The following is a 17897-nucleotide window of genomic DNA, read 5'->3' on the forward strand; positions in this document are numbered from 1 at the left end:
GGGGGTAGGGGTGGGGGTGGCTGGGAGCTGACCAGGTGGGTGTCAGAGCTGAGAGGGTTGGGTGTTACCAGGGATAGCAAAGCAATGCTCATCCCAGCTCCTCAGGGTGAGCCACCTCTCCTTCTAGGGAACAGCTTCCTCCACAGCAAAGCCTCCACCTAGAAACAACTACACGCATCAGTACAAAAAGCTTCAGCCTTTATTAAACAAAGGAGGAGGTAGAAGACAGATAAGGGAACAGTTCAGGATCCCTTCTTTCCCCTATACATACACAAACATACAAAACACAGACACACCCCAGTGAATGACAGGGACCATCAGGCAACAGATTGAAGGGCAGAGGGAGGCAGCACCCTCCGAGAGTTGGCCCGGACCCAGGGGTGGGCTGAGACCTGGGCCAGGGGCAGCCGTTCCGAGGGGTTATGCCTGAGCAGTTTAGAGATGAGGTCCTGGGCTCCCGTGGGCACAGAAGCGGGGAACTTTAGGTCCACCTGCAGGTGTGAAGAGATGGAAGGGCTGCATTACTTTCACCCTGGCTACATCTTCCTTGACTACCCATTCTGTCTGGAGTTACTTAGGGCCACGCGGATACACTCTGCCCACCCCCAGCCCCCCAGCCCCTGGCCTCTGGAGCTGGCACGAAGCCCAGGCCGCCCTCCCACCTTGACGATGCGCCGATAGGTCTCGTTGTGTGATGCGCTCTCAAACGGTGGGTTTCCCACCAGCAACTCATAGCAAAGCACTCCAATGCACCACAGATCCACCTTCTCGTTGTGTGTGCGCCCCTCAATCATCTCTGGGGGCAGGTAGTCCAGGGTGCCACACATTGTCTTCCTCCTGGGAGGGATAAGGGGCGTGGGCAGGGGTCCCAGTGACATAGGAACTCTCCTTTCCCTGCTACCTGATGGCAGGGAGCCAAAAGACCACGGGAGGTACCAGGGGAGAGGTCCAGCCAGGCAGGGTTACTGGAGTGGGGGTGGGGTTGGGGTGATGACATATCTGAAAGCCCCAGAGGTAAGCCTGCACACAGCCCCAGCAACTCCACGCTGAAGGATATGTCTTAATGAGATACTCTGCTATGAGGGCAGTGTTCATTTGGAGTTCATTTTGGAGTTCACTGGGGACATCTCTAATGCCCATCAGGCATGTTCTGCTTAAATAAATCAGCTACTATGTGATACTATGAAACCGTTAAAAAATGATGTGGGAGGAAAAAAGGCCACTGCTCCGGGCTTTTTTGAGACAGAGTCCAGGATGGAGTGCAAGGGGGCGATCTTGGCTCACTGCAACCTTTGCCTCCCGGATTCAAGTGATTCTCATGTCTCAGCCTCCCGCACAGCTGGGATTGCAAGTGTGCACCTCCATGTCTGCTTAATACATTTTGTATTTTTAGTAACGATGGGGTTTCGCCATGTTGGCCAGGCTAGTCCGCTAGCCTTGAACTCCTGGCCTCAAGTGATCCACCTGCCTTGGCCTCCCAAAGTGCTGGGATTAGCAGGCGTGAGCCACCGCACCTGGCCAAAGTTTTACCATTGGCTCATACGGGGATCAAACCCATGACCTTGGGGTTCTTAGCACCACATTCTAACCATTTTGTTTGTTTTTTTTGAGAGGAGTCTCACTCTGCCGTCCAGGCTGGAGTGCAATGGCGCAATCTCGGCTCACTGCAACCTCCGCCTCCCAGGTTCAAACAATTCTCCTGCCTCAGCCTCCCGAGTAGCTGGGATTACTGGTGTCCGCCACCATGCCCGGCTAATTTTTGTATATTTAGTAGAGACAAGGTTTCAGCATGTTGGCAAAGCTAGTTTCGAACTCCTGACCTCAGGTGATCTGCCCGCCTCAGCCTCCCAAAGTGCGGGTATTACAGGCGTGAGCCAGCACGCCCAGCCCCTGGAGAGGTTTTAACGGCCCCGCCTCACACCCAGGGCTGGCCTCCCAGGCCACCATACCTCAGGGAGGGCGCATGCACAGACCAGCCAAAGTCAGCAATCTTCAGCTCTCCCTTGAGCCCTAAGAGCAGATTCTCTGGCTTTATGTCTCTGTGAATCACCTTTTTCCCGTGGCAGTACATCAGAGCATCTGCCAACTCCTCCATGATCTGGGAGGGGCAACGACAGGCAATCAGACAAGGATGGACCTCCAGCTACAAGCAGCACACCCTCAGCCTCCAGCCCCCTACTGGCGGCCCAGGTGCCCACCCGCCCGGACCGTGGCTGTTCGCTGCTCGTCAAATGTGCGGCTCTTCTGCAGCTCCTTGTAGAGCTCCCCGCGGGGCGCATACTCTAGAATCAAGTAGATCCTCCTCCGGTCATAAAAATAGTTGTAAAGACGCAGGATGTTGGGATGGCTGAGGGAAGAGACAGAGGAAGCCTCAGGCCAAAGGCATAAAAGAGCTGGGAAAGATAATAGGAGCAAACTGGGGTCAGACGTGGCCCAGGCTGGGGACACCAGGAATGGGAGTGGGAAGGGGAAACTGGAGGCAGATTTCTGGATTCAAGGCTCTGGCCAGGACTAAGGGCTAAATGGGGCTCACTAGCCGTAGCTACAGAGAACGCAATCTGGATGAGGTAGGGCTGAGTGAGGAGCTGGGGTGAGGGAGCAGAGGGGCTTCGGCTCAGGGGGCATCAACCCATACTGCAGGTGGGCCTGGATTTCGATCTCTCTGCGCAGCTGATGCTCCACGCCCTCCTTCTCTATCTGGGACTTGAAGAGGACCTTGAGCGCCACGATGAAATGGCTTTTCTTCTCCCGAGCCAAGTACACGTTTCCAAACTTGCCTTTGCCTAGAGGACGCCCAATCTCAAAGTCATCAATTGTGAAGTGCCGCCTGCTTAGAAAGTGGGGGAAGGCAACTCAGAACCGGTTTTGGTTATTAAGAGGTTTGCTTTCTCTCCGCTTCCTCATCTCATCCTGTCCCCCGCCCCACTGCTCTTCATCTCTACTCCTCCTGCCCTTAGGTTTTATCTTCCCGACTTCCTGCCCATTCACTGTCCCCTCACCTCCCTCCACCCCAAGGCTTGGGGCACTTACATTAAGATGTTGGGTGTCCCACTGCTGTTCTCCACCACCTTCTGGCCAGGGGCAGCTAAGGAGACAACAGGTAAGTTGAATGAGAGCAGGGATGACCTTCTCATCCCTAAACCCTCCCATAGACGCTCATCAGTCCTCTCCCCCTTGCCCCAGGTACCTGTGGGCTGGACATTGGAGCGGCTCATGAGGACAAGTGCAGATGGGGTGACAGGCTCTTTCCGGAGGACTCGCTGGGGCAGGGTGCTCAGGCCAGACGGAGCCTGAGAAGGAGCAGGGGGTAGCTCTGAGGGTGCCTTTGTCTGATGACCCGGGTGGAATGTGCTGCAAGCAGTATTTCAGCCCCTTGCTAAAGAGCCACCCACCCGCCCACCCCCAATTCAAAGAGAAACACTGATGTGACAGTTTTGCCTCCCAGCCTCTGCTCACAGTCCCATGTTAAAATGGGTTATTAATAAACAACCTAGGGCCGGGCGCAGTGGCTCACACAGTCAGGAGTTCAAGACCAGCCTGGCCAACATGGTGAAACCCCGTCTCTACTAAAAATACAAAAAATTAGCCCAGTGCGGCTGGGTGTGGTGGGTCACGCTTGTAATCCCAGCACTTTGGAAGGCTGAGGCAGGCGGATCACGAGGTCAGGAGTTCGAGACCAGCATGGCCAACACAGTGAAACCCCACTCTACTAAAAATACAAAAATTAGCTGGGCGTGGTGGCGAGTGCCTGTAATCCCACCTACTCAGGAGGCTGAGGCAGGAGAATCGCTTGAACCTAGGAGGCAGAGGTTGCAGTGGGCCGAGATTGTGCCATTGCACTCTAGCCTGGGCGACAGAGCTAGACTTCGTCTCAAAAAAAAAAAAAAAAATTAGCCGGGTGCGGGTCCTGTAATCCCAGCTACTTGAGAGGCTGAGGCAGGAGAATTGCTTGAGCCCGGGCAGCAGAGGTTGCAGTGAGTTGAGATTGCGCCACTGCACTCCAGCCTGGGCGACAGAGTGAGACTGTCTCTAAAAAATAAAAATAAAAAAATTAAAAAATAACCTAAGTAGGCCTAAGATAAGGGGCAAAAGACTCACACCAACACCTAACATTTCACCTCTTTGGCCCTGGCCCACACTTTTCAGGCATGAAGCTGTTCAACTTGTATAAGTCCTGTCCATAACACCACAGCCATTCATCTAGCCTCTCACCTACACCACAGTAGAGAGCTGGGTGTCTACTGTGAACACCCACAATTCAAGGGGTTTAGACAGAGGTATTCTCAAAGTCTCCCAAAAAGCTTAGTTTATTAAGGCTTAGATAAGAAGCTTGAGGCCTTGAATGTTATAGCAATAACCAGGGGTTACACCTTTGCAAGAACAGCCTTTAAGGACACTAAGAGCTACTCTGATGGCCCCGGACCACTTCTCACTTTCACCTTCTTTTTTTTCTTCTGAGATGGAGTCTTGCTCTATTACCCAGGCTGGAGTGCAATGGCGCCATCTCGGCTCACTGCAACCTCCACCTCCCAGGTTCAGGCAATTCTTCTGCCTCAGCCTCCTGAGTAGCTGGGATTACAGGCGTCCGCCACCATGCCTGGCTAATTTTTGTATTTTTAGTAGAGACAGGGTTTCACCATGTTGGCCAGGCTGGTCTCGAACTCCTGACCTCAGGTGATCCACCTGCCTCAGCCTCCCACGATTACAGGTATGAGCCACTGCACCTGGCCTCACTTTCAGCTTCTCAAAATAATAGATACACTTTCTTTTAGGAGTGACCAAGGTAAAAGTGACAATGGTTTCTCATTCAGACTCCATTCCTGACAGCCTCACTCATTGCTCCGTGAGGGAGGGAGCTGATGAACAAGGGGACAGGCAGATTCTCCAGGAAGCCCGAGCTCCACAAACAGGGAGCAAAGCCTATGCAGGGCCCCTTCCTTCTTCTTCAGCCAAGAGAAGAGAGCCCCTATGCCCCTAAAAACCTCTTCCCAAATAGTGATATTGGTACAGATCTACAAATAAGCAAGTTGAATAAAATACAGTCCAGAAATAGACCCACATATATGTGGGAATTTATATATATAATAAAGGTGGCATTTCAAATCAGAGAGGAGGCCCCTCAATGAAATCTGTCTGGACAACTGGGAAATAAATCCATTTAGATTCATTGAGATCCTTACCTCAACTTACTCATTAATTCCAAATTATAATTTAGACTTGCCCTGGACCTTTTAAACAGTAACTTTATATCCTTTTAGAGTCTATTTATATTTGCTGTCTAGTTTATTTTTTTCAGGACATGGGTTGGGAATCATGGCCTGAAGGCCAGGCCCTGCCTGCTCAGTCCCAGATATCACTTGTGTGTGATGAACCCTGCAGAGGCCCTCACCGGCTGGTAGTCACTGGCTGGTCAGATACAAGTTGGCAGCACCTAACAGGATGTGGCTGGCTACAAATGCCCAGACCAGGTTCTGTCATCAAACTTGGGGCGCGTACTTTGGAGCATAACGGGAAAGAAAGTGCATAAGGGATTGCTCTTTGCACGATCTCAAGTTTCCCGGCAGGAACTCGCCATGCGGGGTCATGTGGGCGCGGGGAAGGAGGGAAGGGCCTTACCGTCTGCCGGCCGTAGGGCCAGGGGTAGGCGTTCTCCTTCTGGGCCATCCTTAGAGGGAAAGGGGGAGGAGAGCTGGGCGGAGAAGGGAAACAGCCGTGAGAAGCAGAGAAAAAGAGAGAGAGAGAGGGAGGGGTTGGACCGATCAAGCCGGAAGCGCTAGCCCGAGCTGGTAAAAGGGAGCAGGTCAGCACACTAGCTCCAATCCGGGCGCTTGTCTCACCGCCCCCACCCTGCTATCATCCCTACCTCCTTCCAGCCCTGCAGTGTGCGCGCAGGCCAGCCCAACGGACCCTCTGATCTGCCTGATCATCTGCCCACTCCTGGCGCAAGGCCTGCGACAGGAGGCCAGCTCACCTGAGGTCCAAGGTACTGCTACTCTCCCGGCCGCCCGCAAACAACTGAATCTGCCACGCCACGCCCTGGCCGAGGACCTTTCAAATCTCCCGCCCCGGCCCCATTGGGTGAGCTCGTCGCCCATGCCTAGTTCCCATTGGCTCGATGTCCTGTGACGTAAGTAATGGGAACCCAACGGAAGAGGCACGCTTGGCTTCCAGCTTAGGAAGGTTTCCCCACATTCCCCCAGTGAATTATCTTCCTTTTTCTTTTCTTTTCTTCCCTTCCCTTCCCTTCCCTTCCCTTCCCTTCCCTTCCCTCCCCTCCCCTCCCCTCCCCTCCCCTCCCCTCCCCTCCTCTTCTCCCCTCCCCTCCTCTTCTCCCCTCCCCTCCTCCCCTCCCCTCCTCCCCTCCCCTCCTCCCCTCTCCTCCCCTCCCCTCCTCTTCTCCCCTCCCCTCCCCTTTCCGTTTTTGAGACAGAGTCTCTCTCTGTCGCCCAGGCTGGAGTATAGTGGTGCTATCTCGGCTTGCTGCAACCTCTGCCTCCCGGTTTCAAGCGATTCTCGTGCCTCAGCCACCCGAGTGGCTGGGATTACAGGCGCCCGGAATTTTTGTATTTTTGGTAGAGACGGGTTTTCGCTATGTTGGCCAATCTGGTCTTGAACTCCTGTCCTCAGGTGATCCACCCGCCTGGGCTTCCCCAAATGCTGGTATTACAGGCGTGAGCCACCGCGCCCGGCCTTCTTCTTTTTATAAAAAAAATTAAATCTTTAATATAACTGGAGTTTATCCTTATACATGTATGAGCTGGGGTCTAACTTCTGCGCGATGGACAGCCAGTTATGTCAACACCATTTGTTAAACAAACTGCCCCAACAGAATTTAAATGCTGCCCTTGATATATAATGTTAGCATATTTACTTGTGTCTATGTCTAGACTTTGTATTCTGTTGTTTGCTCATTTGGCTGTGTGTTTATTCTTGTGTCATTACTATGTCGTTATTAAAAGTTCTGACATTCCTGGGAGGAGTTTTCCACGAGTAGACCTTTCCTTGCAAGATCTCTGTTAGCTGCCATGTTGTTTGGGCCCACTTTGATTTTTCCTCCTTCCTGCCACACTCCCTTCTTTTCTGCTCTTCCTAACCCTCAGATTTCATTACTGGGTAATGAATACATTACTGTAAATAAATACATTTCTGGGTCTTCTATGAAATAACCAGTGGATACTTGTTAAGTATGTACTGTCCAGCACTCTTCTCCTTTCTCCTAACACTCTTATTTTCCCTTAGGGGACCACCTGTCTCTCCAGTCTAAGTAGTCGGTTTCTGTAGTAGTTTCTGTTGCTGACAACCCCAAATCCCTAGGTTGATGAAGACCTAATTAAATACCACTTCTTTGTTTGTTTGTTTGTTTGTTTTTGTTTTTTGAGACGAAGTTTTGCTGTGTTGCCCAGGCTGGAGTGCAATGGCACCATCTCGGCTCACCGCAACCTCCTCCTCCCGGGTTCAAGCGATTCTCCTGTATCAGCCTCCCGAGTAGCTGGGATTACAGGCGCATGTGACCACGCCAGCTGATTTTTGTATTTTTAGTAGAGACGGGATTTCATCCCATTGGTCAGGCTGGTCTCAAACTCTTGACCTCAGGTGATCCGCCCACCTTGGCCTCCCAAAGTGCTTGGATTACAGGCATGAGCCACTGCGCCCAGCCTTATTCCCAGTTCTTTTTTTTTTTTTTTTTTTTTTTGTGAGACGGAGTCTCGCTCTGTAGCCTGGGCTGGAGTGCAGTGGCCGGATCTCAGCTCACTGCAAGCTCCACCTCCCGAGTTTACGCCATTCTCCTGCCTCAGCCTCCCGAATAGCTGGGACTACAGGCGCCCGCCACCTCGCCCGGCTAGTTTTTTGTATTTTTTAAGTAGAGACGGGGTTTCACCGTGTTAGCCAGGATGGTCTCGATCTCCTGACCTCGTGATCCGCCCGCCTCGGCCTCCCAGAGTGCTGGGATTACAGGCTTGAGCCACCGCGCCCGGCCTATTCCCAGTTCTGAAAGCACTTAGAGTTTTGAGGGTTTGAGAAGGAAACTGACTCCATTCCAGGTCCAGAAATGAGTCCCAATTGACTTACACTAATCAACAGGTTTTATTCCAGATTCTGGTTATTGGATCAGGGATATAAGCATGTGACTTCAGTGGACCAGCTAGTGGGAATCACTTTTCTTGCTCAGAATGCTGGGCAGCTCAAGGAAGCACTTAACGTTTACTGGTTTATCATAAAGTGTATTTCAAAGGATATAGATGAAAAGAGGTATAGGGCATGGTATGGAGGAAGGGATTTCTGGAAGTGAGCAGGGAAGCATGCAGCCCTCATTGCTGCTTCTAGTGCTACTGAAGGAAGCAGCTTGACATTGAAGCCTAACATTGCAGAAGGCAGAAGAGAGGCCTGGAAAGCACTCCAGGACTTGATGACATTGTCTGCATGCCTCTGCATGCCTCCATTAGCACTTTTCCTACACGAACAATAGATATTCTTCCTGAATGCATTCTAAATGCTATTTTCCGTTTAAAGCATACCGTGTAGAAAAAACAAACCATGGCTGGGCTTGGCGGCTAATGCCTGTAACCCCAGCACTTTGGGAGGCCAAGGCAGCTGTATCACTTGATCCCAGGAGTTTAAGATCAGCCTGGGCAACATGGTGAAACCCCGTCTCTACAAAAAACACACAAAAAATTAGCCGGGTATGGTAGTGTATGCCTCTAGTCCAAGCATACACTTGGCCTCTAGTCCAAGCTACTTGGTAGGCTGAGGCAGGAGAATCAGCAGAGCCCAGAGGTCAAGGCTGTGGTGAGCCATGATTGTGCCACTGCACTCCAGCTCCGACATGAGAGTGACACCCTGTCTCAATAAAAACAAAAAACGGGCCGGGTACAGTGGCTCACACCTGTAATCCTAGCACTTCAGGAGCCCCAGGAGAGTGGATTGCCTGAGCTCAGGAGTTCAAGACCACCCTGGGCAACATGGTGAAACCCATCACTACTAAAATACAAAAAATTAGCCAGTTCTGGCCAGGCGTGGTGGCTCATGCTTGTAATCCCAGCACTTTGGAAGGCTGAGGCAGGCGGATCACGAGGTCAGGAGTTCAAGACCAGCATGGCCAACACAGTGAAACCCCACTCTACTAAAAATACAAAAATTAGCTGGGTGTGGTGGCAGGAGCCTGTAATCCCAGCTACTTGGGAGGCTGAGGCAGGAGAATCGCTTGAACCCGGGAGGTGGAGGTTGCAGGGAATCGAGATCGCACTACTGCACTCCAGCCTGGGTGACAGAGCTAGACTCCATCTCGAAAAAAAAAAAAAAAAGGCCAGTTGTGGTGGCAGGTACCTGTAGTCCCAGCTACTCAGGAGGCTGAGTGAGGCACAAGAATTGCTTAAACCTGGGAGTGTTGCAGTGAGCTGAGATCACGCCACTGCACTCCAGCCTGGGCAACACAACAAGAATCTGTCTAAAAAAAAAAAAAAAGGCCGGGCGCGGTGGCTCAAGCCTGTAATCCCAGCACTTTGGGAGGCCGAGACGGGTGGATCACGAGGTCAGGAGATCGAGACTATCCTGGCTAACACGGTGAAACCCCGTCTCTACTAAAAAATACAAAAAACTAGCCGGGCGAGGTGGCGGGCGCCTGTAGTGCCAGCTACTCGGGAGGCTGAGGCAGGAGAATGGCGTGAACCCGGGAGGCGGAGCTTGCAGTGAGCTGAGATCCGGCCACTGCACTCCAGCCTGGGCGACAGAGCGAGACTCCGTCTCAAAAAAAAAAAAAAAAAAAAAAAAAAGACCCAATTTTTCCTCTGCCCTCACACCACAGCAATCAACACAGGAGACTTCTGCGACCACATGTGTGGGGATTTTACTCCACTACCAAGCAAGCAATAGTTCTGCAGCAGCCATCAGCCGGGAGTCTTCCAATTCGATTCTGACACTATCTACCTGGAGAGAGCATCAGATCCCACAGGTTGACGGCTTAGTCCCACAAGGCTGCCCCTCACTTTGGATGCCAACCACAAGCCTCAGGTTGTTTTACCTGTACTTATGACTAACTAGGTATAAGTTGGGGTTTCTACAATTCTCTCTTTATGTTCAATGAATTTGCTAGAGTGGCTCACAGAACTCAGGGAAAAATGTTCACTAGTTTATTATAAAGGATTTTTTTTTTTTTTTGAGATGGAGTCTCTCTGCCGCCCAGGCTGGAGTGCAATGGCGCAATCTCGACTCACTGCAAGCTCCGCCTCCCGGATTCAAGTGATTTTCCTGCCTCAGCCTCCCCAGTAGCTGTGACTACAGGAGCCCGCCACCACGCCTGGCTAATTTTTGTATTTTTAGTAGACATGGAGTTTCACCACGTTGGCCAGGCTTGTCTTGAACTCCCATCCTTGTGATCCATCCACTTCGGTCTCCCAAAGTGCTGGGATTACAAGCCTATATTCCCAACACTTTAGGAAGCTGAGGCGGGAGGATCACCTGATGTCAGGAGTTTGAGACCAGCCTGGCCAACATGATGAAACCCCGTCTCTACTAAAAATATTTTTTAAATGGCTGTGCATGGTGGCTCACGCCTGTAATCCCAGCACTTTGGGAGGCCGAGATAGGTGAATCACCTGCACTCTACTGCACTCCAACCTAAGTGACAGAGTGAGACTCCATCTCAAAAAAAAAAAAAAAAAGAAGCTAGTTATCAACTACCACTACATGACCAGTTAGAGAAACAAGGACTGTAAGTGTATTTCCCTTTTTTTTTTTTTTTTTTTTTTTTGAGACGAAGCCTCACTCTGTCCCCCAGGTTGGAGAGTAATGGCATGATCTCAGCTCACTGCAACCTCCGCCTCCCAAGCTCAAGTGATTCTCCTGCCTCAGCCTCCCAAGTAGCTGGGATTACAGGCATGTGCCACCATGCCTGGCTAATTTTTTTGTATTTTTGGTAGAGATGGGTTTCACCATGTTGGCCAGGCTGGTCTCAAACTCCCGACCTCAGGTGATCTGCCCTCCTTGGCATCCCAAAGTGCTGGGATTATAGGCATGAACCACCCCGCCCCACCGGTTTTGTTTTTCGATTTACTGGAAGCAGCCAAAAGGCACGTGGTCCTGGGCTTCTAGTGACTGCTGGGAAGTCTGGAGAAAGGTAGTATTTGTATTTAATATCCTTGTGTTCAGTGTTAAGTAAACATACATAGAACAGCAGAGATTATTAAAAACATTTAAAAAGGCTGGGCACGGTGGCTCACACCTGTAATCCCAGCACTTTGGGAGGCCCAGGCGGGCGGATCACCAGAGGTTGGGAGTTCGAGACCAGCCTGACCAATATGGAGACACCCCCTCTCTACTAAAAATACAAAATTAGCCGGGCGTGGTGGTGCATGCCTGTAATCCCAGCTACTCGGGACGCTGAGGCAGGAGAATCCTTTTGAACCCATGGCTGGAGGTTGCGGTGAGCTGAAATAGTGCCATTGCATTCCAGCCTAGGCAACAAAAGAGAAACTCCATCTCAAGGGAAAAAAGATACAAACAAACAATAATAATTGAAAAAAATTCTTAAAAAATTTCCATACAACAGTAATTTTTTTAATTTTTAAATTTATTTTTACTTTTATAGACTTTAGGGGTACATGTGCAGTTTTGCCTCAGGGATATATCACATAGTGCTGAAAGTCTGTACCCAACTGAAATTGTACCCAACTTCTGAATAACGTTCACATTTGTCTCATTCCCCTCCTATCCTTCTACTGAGGAGGTTTTTTTTGTCCTGTCCCTAAAAATGTCACCGTAAATCTATTTGATTAGGGAAAACAATGTTTGGTTTGACCCCGACGTGATTTGAACACGCAACCTTCTGATCTGGAGTCAGACGCGCTACCGTTGCGCCACGAGGCCTGCCCGAGAGGGTGACTTGAGGGGTCTCTTGAACAGCAATAAGGGGAGGACTTTTGTCATGAAGCCGTATCTTTAAGATTTGTCAGCGCATTTCTGCGAGGCACCAGCTGACGAGATGTGGGCGCACGTACGTAGGAATCTGAATAAATAATAAAGAGGCAAATTGTGTTTAGGCGCATTTGACTTAGGGCCCAGTTCCTTAACTTGAATCACATTGAGCTCATTGAGCCCACTCTACAGAGAAGCGATTTTTATGCGTCTAGGACTCTTTTTTTTTTTTTTTTCTGGAGATGATAAATCATCATGATGCCGCTGCAGTTCTCGCCCCCTGGAGAGATCTTAGATGTAATCCCAGCTCTGCCGGTGACTCAACTTCTTTGGACCTTGGTTTCCTCGTCTGTAGACTGGGCATAACCCTACAGGTTCATGTGGGGTGGCGCGCACTAGCGGTAAAGGTCACGCACAATTGCGCCGGGCAGACGACAGCAGCCATTACTTTTACCTGGATCTCGCTGATGCTGTTTCCCTGGCTCCGCACGGGTCCAACGCGACTCACCGCAATCAACATGAGGTATGAAAGAAAACAGCAGTACCTAAGCGTTGGTGGTATAGTGGTGAGCATAGCTGCCTTCCAAGCAGTTGACCCGGGTTCGATTCCCGGCCAACGCAAGTGCATTTTGAATTTTTTTTTTTCCCTCTTTTCTTTCTCGTGTTTTCTGGGCCCCACCATCGTTGAGGATTTTCGTGAGGTTTTCCTGAGGAACCGTCCTCTCCGAAAGAACCCGCTTTCCGCTACACCTGCGACCACTGCCGGACCACCGCGCTCCTGGCGGATGCGCCCTGCAAGCCCCTCCAGGTGAGAGCAGCCTGTCGGAATTTCGGCCCGGGGTTGCCTACTGTTCCCGGATCGCAGTGCGAATCCACAAAACGCAGGGAGGTGAAAGGAAACAAAAGCCCGGGCTCTGCACCCTGGACAGCCGGGGGCCAAATGGCTGCTTGCCCAGGTTCAAGCAGAGACTGGAAATGCGCACTGCCGTCAAGGAGGGAGCAAGCTAGATCAAGTTTGAGCACTAATGAACATATTGAGCGGAGGAGATAGTGGCCACTTTAGGTACACGTTTGAACTCCAAGTTGCTTGAACTAAAATGGAAACTTAGAATGCGAGCTGGAGAGGTAGGCCAAACTTTCCTCCCCTCCTCCTTTCCCTCTTTTTTCTAGCTCCATCCCAGGGGCCAGGACGGATTTAATGAAAGCAAAATCATTTGGATTCTCCCCCTCGGGGAATGGAACCCCGGTCTTCCGCGTGACAGGCGGGGATACTCACCACTATACTAACGAGGAGTGACCCGTCAATGGTCGTCTCCAAATCCTTGATCTGGGACTTTACACTCGGCTTGCTGACAGCAGAGTTCCTAAGGGTTCTGTTCTTCCGACCACCGAGAAAAGCCGACCAGAAACTGTAGGTGTATTTCAGGCACCCATCGTCAGACGGAGTGACCGAAAGAGACAGAGTACCTCCAGGGCTGCAGAGAACCAAGTTCTGACAGTTCCTGGGCTCTCCCGAACACTGTCATCCACAACTATAGATTGATGGGTGTCAATCAAACCGAAACCAGGCTGTAGTGGCGGAGTTGAGACACCACGCAGGAAGTCAAGAAGCAGAAAGGGAGCGTCCTGCCCAAGTCTGGGCGTGCCTCGTCTCTTCCTGACATGCCAGGCGGGTCTGGGGACTGAGATTCTTTCTGTTACCCCGGTGCCACAAAAGAGCTTACTGTACATTGATGATTTCCAGTGAAGCCTCCTGCAGCGCTGGTCAGGTAACACATTCCTTGAAGACACTCTTATTTCAGCAAAACGTAAAGGAGGGCTCGTCCGGGATTTGAACCCGGGACCTCTCGCACCCGAAGCGAGAATCATACCCCTAGACCAACGAGCCGACGTACGAATGCCGTTGCGAACCGCCCTAGAGGTCGTGCCAGGCTAGCTGTAGTGCCGGGTCCACTATGCATGGCAGAACGGTCCTGGCGCCGCTCAGGAACCAGCCTCCCCCAAGCCTAGTATTTTGGAGCACGGGTCTGGGAGTCCCTTGGCTCTGGGCCGCCAGCTCCAACTCCTCCCAGGAAATAGCGTCGAGGAAGTGGAAGGGAGTGGCCTCAGCCTAGCCCCCGCGCCGCCCTGGAGGACTGCCTTGAACACCCGGGTTCCTGCTTCCTTTGGTCACCGACTCGGTGCCATTCCGTAACCTGGGATCTTGACAATTCCCGCCTCCGCCTGCGGTCCTTGGACCTAGTCCTTCGTTGCAGAGCTTTGAAGAGAAGCGGTGGAGTTGCTTGCTTTCGGGACGGGTCGGAGACAGTTAATGAGCCTTGAAATCACTAGGGGAACACCAGTTCCCCGTGTCTGTCTATCCTCCTGGGCTAACGGGCAGGGCAAACCCCGGGCCAGACCCGTCGATAGACTACGGGTTCCCCAGACCGCGTGGCAGTGCCCAGGCGAGGGAAAGAGGGAACGATTTCTGGGGCCCAGGAGACCCACGGTGGAGGGCGTTATTGATCTGGGTGACTGGAGTGGGACAGGCTTTCCACCCTGCAGTGGGGCGGGGCGCAAGGCCAGGCGACTAGTCTCGTGGCTTCTGGACTGTAAGATCAGGTTACCCCTACCCTCCGGTCTAACCTCTGCTCTCCAGTCCCCTCCTAGAATGGCCTAGAAGGAGACCTTCCTGCCTGCCTCCTAAGACCCCCCCGAAGGCTCTGAGGCAAGTGGCCTCACGAGTGTGGTCTAAGACCTGTAGACCCGGTTTGGGGACTTAGCAGTACTCCGGAGCTGCCCAGAGTCCCAGAAGATCTGGTGGAGTCAGTAGCAGACCACGTGTTCTGCCTTTCCTCAGCTCAGTGCCTGTTCTGGGGAGTCCTCCCCGCGGGGTTCTGGCCTGCATCGGTCCTGGACCAGCCTGGTAGCATCTCTGGAACCATTTTGTTCTACACCCCAGTTATGTGATTTGTGGGGCCAGGCCGTTCCTAACGCCCAACCCATAGATACGTTGACGGGGCCTTCAGTGAAGGATTCAGCTCCTATTTGTCCTTTCCCAGGTGTCCCTGGGCAGACAGTGGGGAAGGGCAGAAGTTAGCCCAGTCTTTCCCATTAGTGTCCTAAGTCTTTGAGACGGGTAAAGAGGTTCTCAGGGCTGATCTGGCATCTCCTCCCCCATCCCTACCCTTTTCCAATTCCTGTCTCCCTCCCCTTGGGCTCCAGCTTTCTCTGCAAAATAATCCAGTCACCTCTTTCTTCCCTGGTCTGAAGAACTTAATCTCTGCAGAAGGGGAGGCCTAAATCCTTTATGACCCTTATGAAAGCTATGACCCTCTTCCCCGGGGGCGGTGGCTCACACCTGTAATCCCAGCACTTTGGGAGGCTGAGGCGGGTGGATCACAAAGTCAGGAGTTCAAGACCAGCCTGGCCAAAATGGTGAAACACCGTCTCTACTAAATATACAAAAATTAGCCCGGCACGGTGGCACGCGCCTGTAATCCCAGCTACTTGGGAGGCTGAGGTAGGAGAATTGCGCAAACCCAGGAGGCAGAGGTTGCAGTGAGTCAATATCGTGCCACTGCACTCCAGTCTGGGTGACAGAGTGAGATTCCATCTCAAAAAAAAAAAGCTATGGCCCTCTTCCTAGATATGTATACAATCCAGAGAGTTCACACATACCCTGAAATCCCATCCGCATACCCCACACTTTTATTATTTTAAAAGTGCGTACATAGACCCCACTTTTAGACCCATCTTACGTTGGTTTGTGGGCCATGGAATTGTGTCGAGAGCTTTCTGCCTATCTTCCAAGGAGGTTTAGGTCCTGCCAAGACCCCACAGATCCTATTTCTTGCCTTCTCTCCTGCATTTATTTCTACCTTAACCAGCCTAGCTTCAGTGCTCCAGAAGCGTGCCCTGCCCTTCCACACCAGGCTTCCTAGGGACTCCCGAATGACACGCTTTCTTGTCTCTGTCCACATGGCCTTAGGTTTCCGCACCCTCCTGCAGGAAACCTGGTGCCAGGCCAAGCCAGCCGGATCCCTGCTTACTCCTTACCCTGACATCCCGCTAGTGGAGAGGGATGGAGGTAACTGCATGTGAAAGACCAGTTAGAGAACCGCATCTAGAAGCTGTGCCAAATTTTAAACACTGTATATATAAATATATATTACATACTATATGTATAATATAAAATTATGAGCCACCAAACCCAAATAAACATAATGAAGAGCCAAACAAAACAAAGTGGCTCAGGTTCTAGGGAATGTCCTAGGGTAGGGAAAGAGGCCTGGAAGGTGGGCAGCCTCTTCCGTCAAGGGTAGGGCAGCCACCAGACCCAGTCCACCTGCACCAGTAGGGTGTGGCATCAGTTGGGCAAAGTACCCTTACGCCTATGCAGCATTTCTGCCCCAGTTAGAGAACCACCTTTTAGAGTGGCGATATCATAGGAGTGGCAAGTCGACTCAGCAGGAAATTTGGGTGCTCTGAGTGCAGAACAGAAACTCTTGCGCGTTCTGATATAAAAACAATCCATGAATCTATTAAGGGATGAGGATTCAGCTGCAAAATTACGCTATTTCAATTGAATAAAGGCACCGCTGGGATTCGAACCCAGGATCTCCTGTTTACTAGACAGGCGCTTTAACCAACTAAGCCACGGCGCCAAGGCTGCCCTTAAGGATTTTGAAATTCGTCTACAAGAATATACTGCGGGGAACCTGGACCCAGGTTTTTCAGACCTAATTCAGATTAGAATTAATTTGGTAAGTAAACTGGCTCTTGCATCACTCATCCATTCCTGGGATTTCCTTCAATTTTGAAAGAAGTTAATACATTTCAAACCAAAATCATAGCCTCCAAATCAAATTCTCGATTCTAGAATTCCTAGATGATAGGTTTGGAGGGTGCCGACTGGCTCATCCCGTCCTGGAGGAGAGAAATACGGTCAGAAAAATCTCACGTAGTCGGCAGGATTCGAACCTGCGCGGGGAGACCCCAATGGATTTCTAGTCCATCGCCTTAACCACTCGGCCACGACTACAAGGCCTCTTTCCTTAGTTTCATCCAATGCCTTTCTTACTTCCCTTGACTCAACAACATCTGCCTCCAACGAGTTTCCAGGGAAGAAAAGACGCGGCGGCTGCACGGGAAACTTCCTTTCACCTGGGTGCTCAGAGGCACCTCCCTTCCAAACCTTCGGGAGCGCTGGTGATTCAGGGAATAAATAAGCAGCAGTAGGTGTAATGTAATTCTGTTATCAGAAAGCAACTAGCTCTGGGCAGAAACTTCCGGACAACAGCACAAGGTTAGAAAACAACAAACCACCCTCTGGCCCGTACGGGGCTCGAACCCGCGACCTTGGCGTTATTAGCACCACGCTCTAACCAACTGAGCTAACCGGCCAGTTGTTAATATGACCTACCTCGAATCTTAATATAGGATATTACTGCCATAAAAGTGTGTAAACACCAACATATGGGCTTAACCATGCTCTGAAGGTCTCCCAAATATGAACGAATCCTAATAGCCAGGAAGAAATGGCCTCCCAGTAGCTCTGAAAGATGTGCCTCGGATCATCTTTCCACCTCTCTATCAGCCCCCAGTAAAGAAATGCGGCAACACCAGCCAAATGCATGGATAGCTCCAAAGAACTGCTCCTAGATCCCCTAATTCTGTGGTTGTGATTTTAGAGTACCTTCTGGTCTCATGGTACATTGATCAAGGATCTGCCTTAGGCCGGGCCCTCGGGAAACCTACAGGACTGACCCTAGCCTGGGGCCCTATAGCACAGGCATCCAGGGTCCTCACCTGGCCCTCCTCGTGCCTGGCACTTGCCTCCCCCTACCCCATCTTTGTGCTTGTGAACACCTTTAGGCATTCATATTTGACTTCCTGCAGGGCCCAGCCTTACTAAGACCATCATAGCTATGCTCTCTGCCTTGCTGCCAGCTCCCCAGTTTACTTCCTTTACAGACTGACTTTGGTATCATTTCTTCTGCTGGACC

General features: G+C 51.3%; 1 protein-coding gene and 6 non-coding genes across 30 annotated transcripts; 1 reads left to right on the forward strand and 6 right to left on the reverse strand.

Moving 5' to 3' along the window:
• Window positions 1–183: 183 nt before the first annotated feature.
• AURKB (aurora kinase B) lies at window positions 184–13990 on the reverse strand. 24 transcript variants are annotated; one of them, XM_015118554.3, is made up of 11 exons: window positions 13187–13980; window positions 11819–12001; window positions 5972–6120; window positions 5617–5689; window positions 3188–3290; window positions 3031–3085; window positions 2636–2827; window positions 2209–2347; window positions 1950–2098; window positions 663–837; window positions 184–491 (listed from the first exon to the last, which is right to left on the reverse strand). In XM_015118554.3, the coding sequence occupies exons 4-11, from the start codon at window positions 5662–5664 to the stop codon at window positions 318–320; spliced, it is 1035 nt and encodes a 344-aa protein (XP_014974040.1). In that variant the 5' UTR covers window positions 5665–5689; window positions 5972–6120; window positions 11819–12001; window positions 13187–13980; the 3' UTR covers window positions 184–317. The 24 variants fall into 24 exon arrangements, with proteins under 24 accessions (XP_014974040.1, XP_077826413.1, XP_077826427.1 ...); XM_077970287.1 differs by lacking the exon at window positions 5972–6120 and having other exon boundaries at window positions 13187–13986; XM_077970301.1 differs by lacking the exons at window positions 5972–6120; window positions 11819–12001 and having other exon boundaries at window positions 2199–2347; window positions 2778–2827; window positions 13187–13990.
• TRNAW-CCA (transfer RNA tryptophan (anticodon CCA)) lies at window positions 11791–11862 on the reverse strand. Its single transcript has one exon. It is a non-coding gene; the product is annotated as a tRNA-Trp (tRNA).
• On the forward strand, window positions 12460–12531 carry TRNAG-UCC (transfer RNA glycine (anticodon UCC)). The gene has a single exon. It is a non-coding gene; the product is annotated as a tRNA-Gly (tRNA).
• TRNAP-CGG (transfer RNA proline (anticodon CGG)) lies at window positions 13727–13798 on the reverse strand. The gene has a single exon. It is a non-coding gene; the product is annotated as a tRNA-Pro (tRNA).
• Window positions 13991–16482: 2492 nt separating the features above from the next.
• TRNAT-AGU (transfer RNA threonine (anticodon AGU)) lies at window positions 16483–16556 on the reverse strand. The gene has a single exon. It is a non-coding gene; the product is annotated as a tRNA-Thr (tRNA).
• A 295-nt stretch (window positions 16557–16851) lies between these two features.
• Window positions 16852–16933, reverse strand: TRNAS-AGA (transfer RNA serine (anticodon AGA)). Its single transcript has one exon. It is a non-coding gene; the product is annotated as a tRNA-Ser (tRNA).
• Window positions 16934–17221: 288 nt separating this feature from the next.
• Window positions 17222–17295, reverse strand: TRNAI-AAU (transfer RNA isoleucine (anticodon AAU)). The gene has a single exon. It is a non-coding gene; the product is annotated as a tRNA-Ile (tRNA).
• Between the last annotated feature and the right edge of the window lie 602 nt (window positions 17296–17897).

This window comes from Macaca mulatta, chromosome 16, assembly GCF_049350105.2.
Source record: "Macaca mulatta isolate MMU2019108-1 chromosome 16, T2T-MMU8v2.0, whole genome shotgun sequence".
NCBI lineage: Eukaryota > Metazoa > Chordata > Mammalia > Primates > Cercopithecidae > Macaca > Macaca mulatta.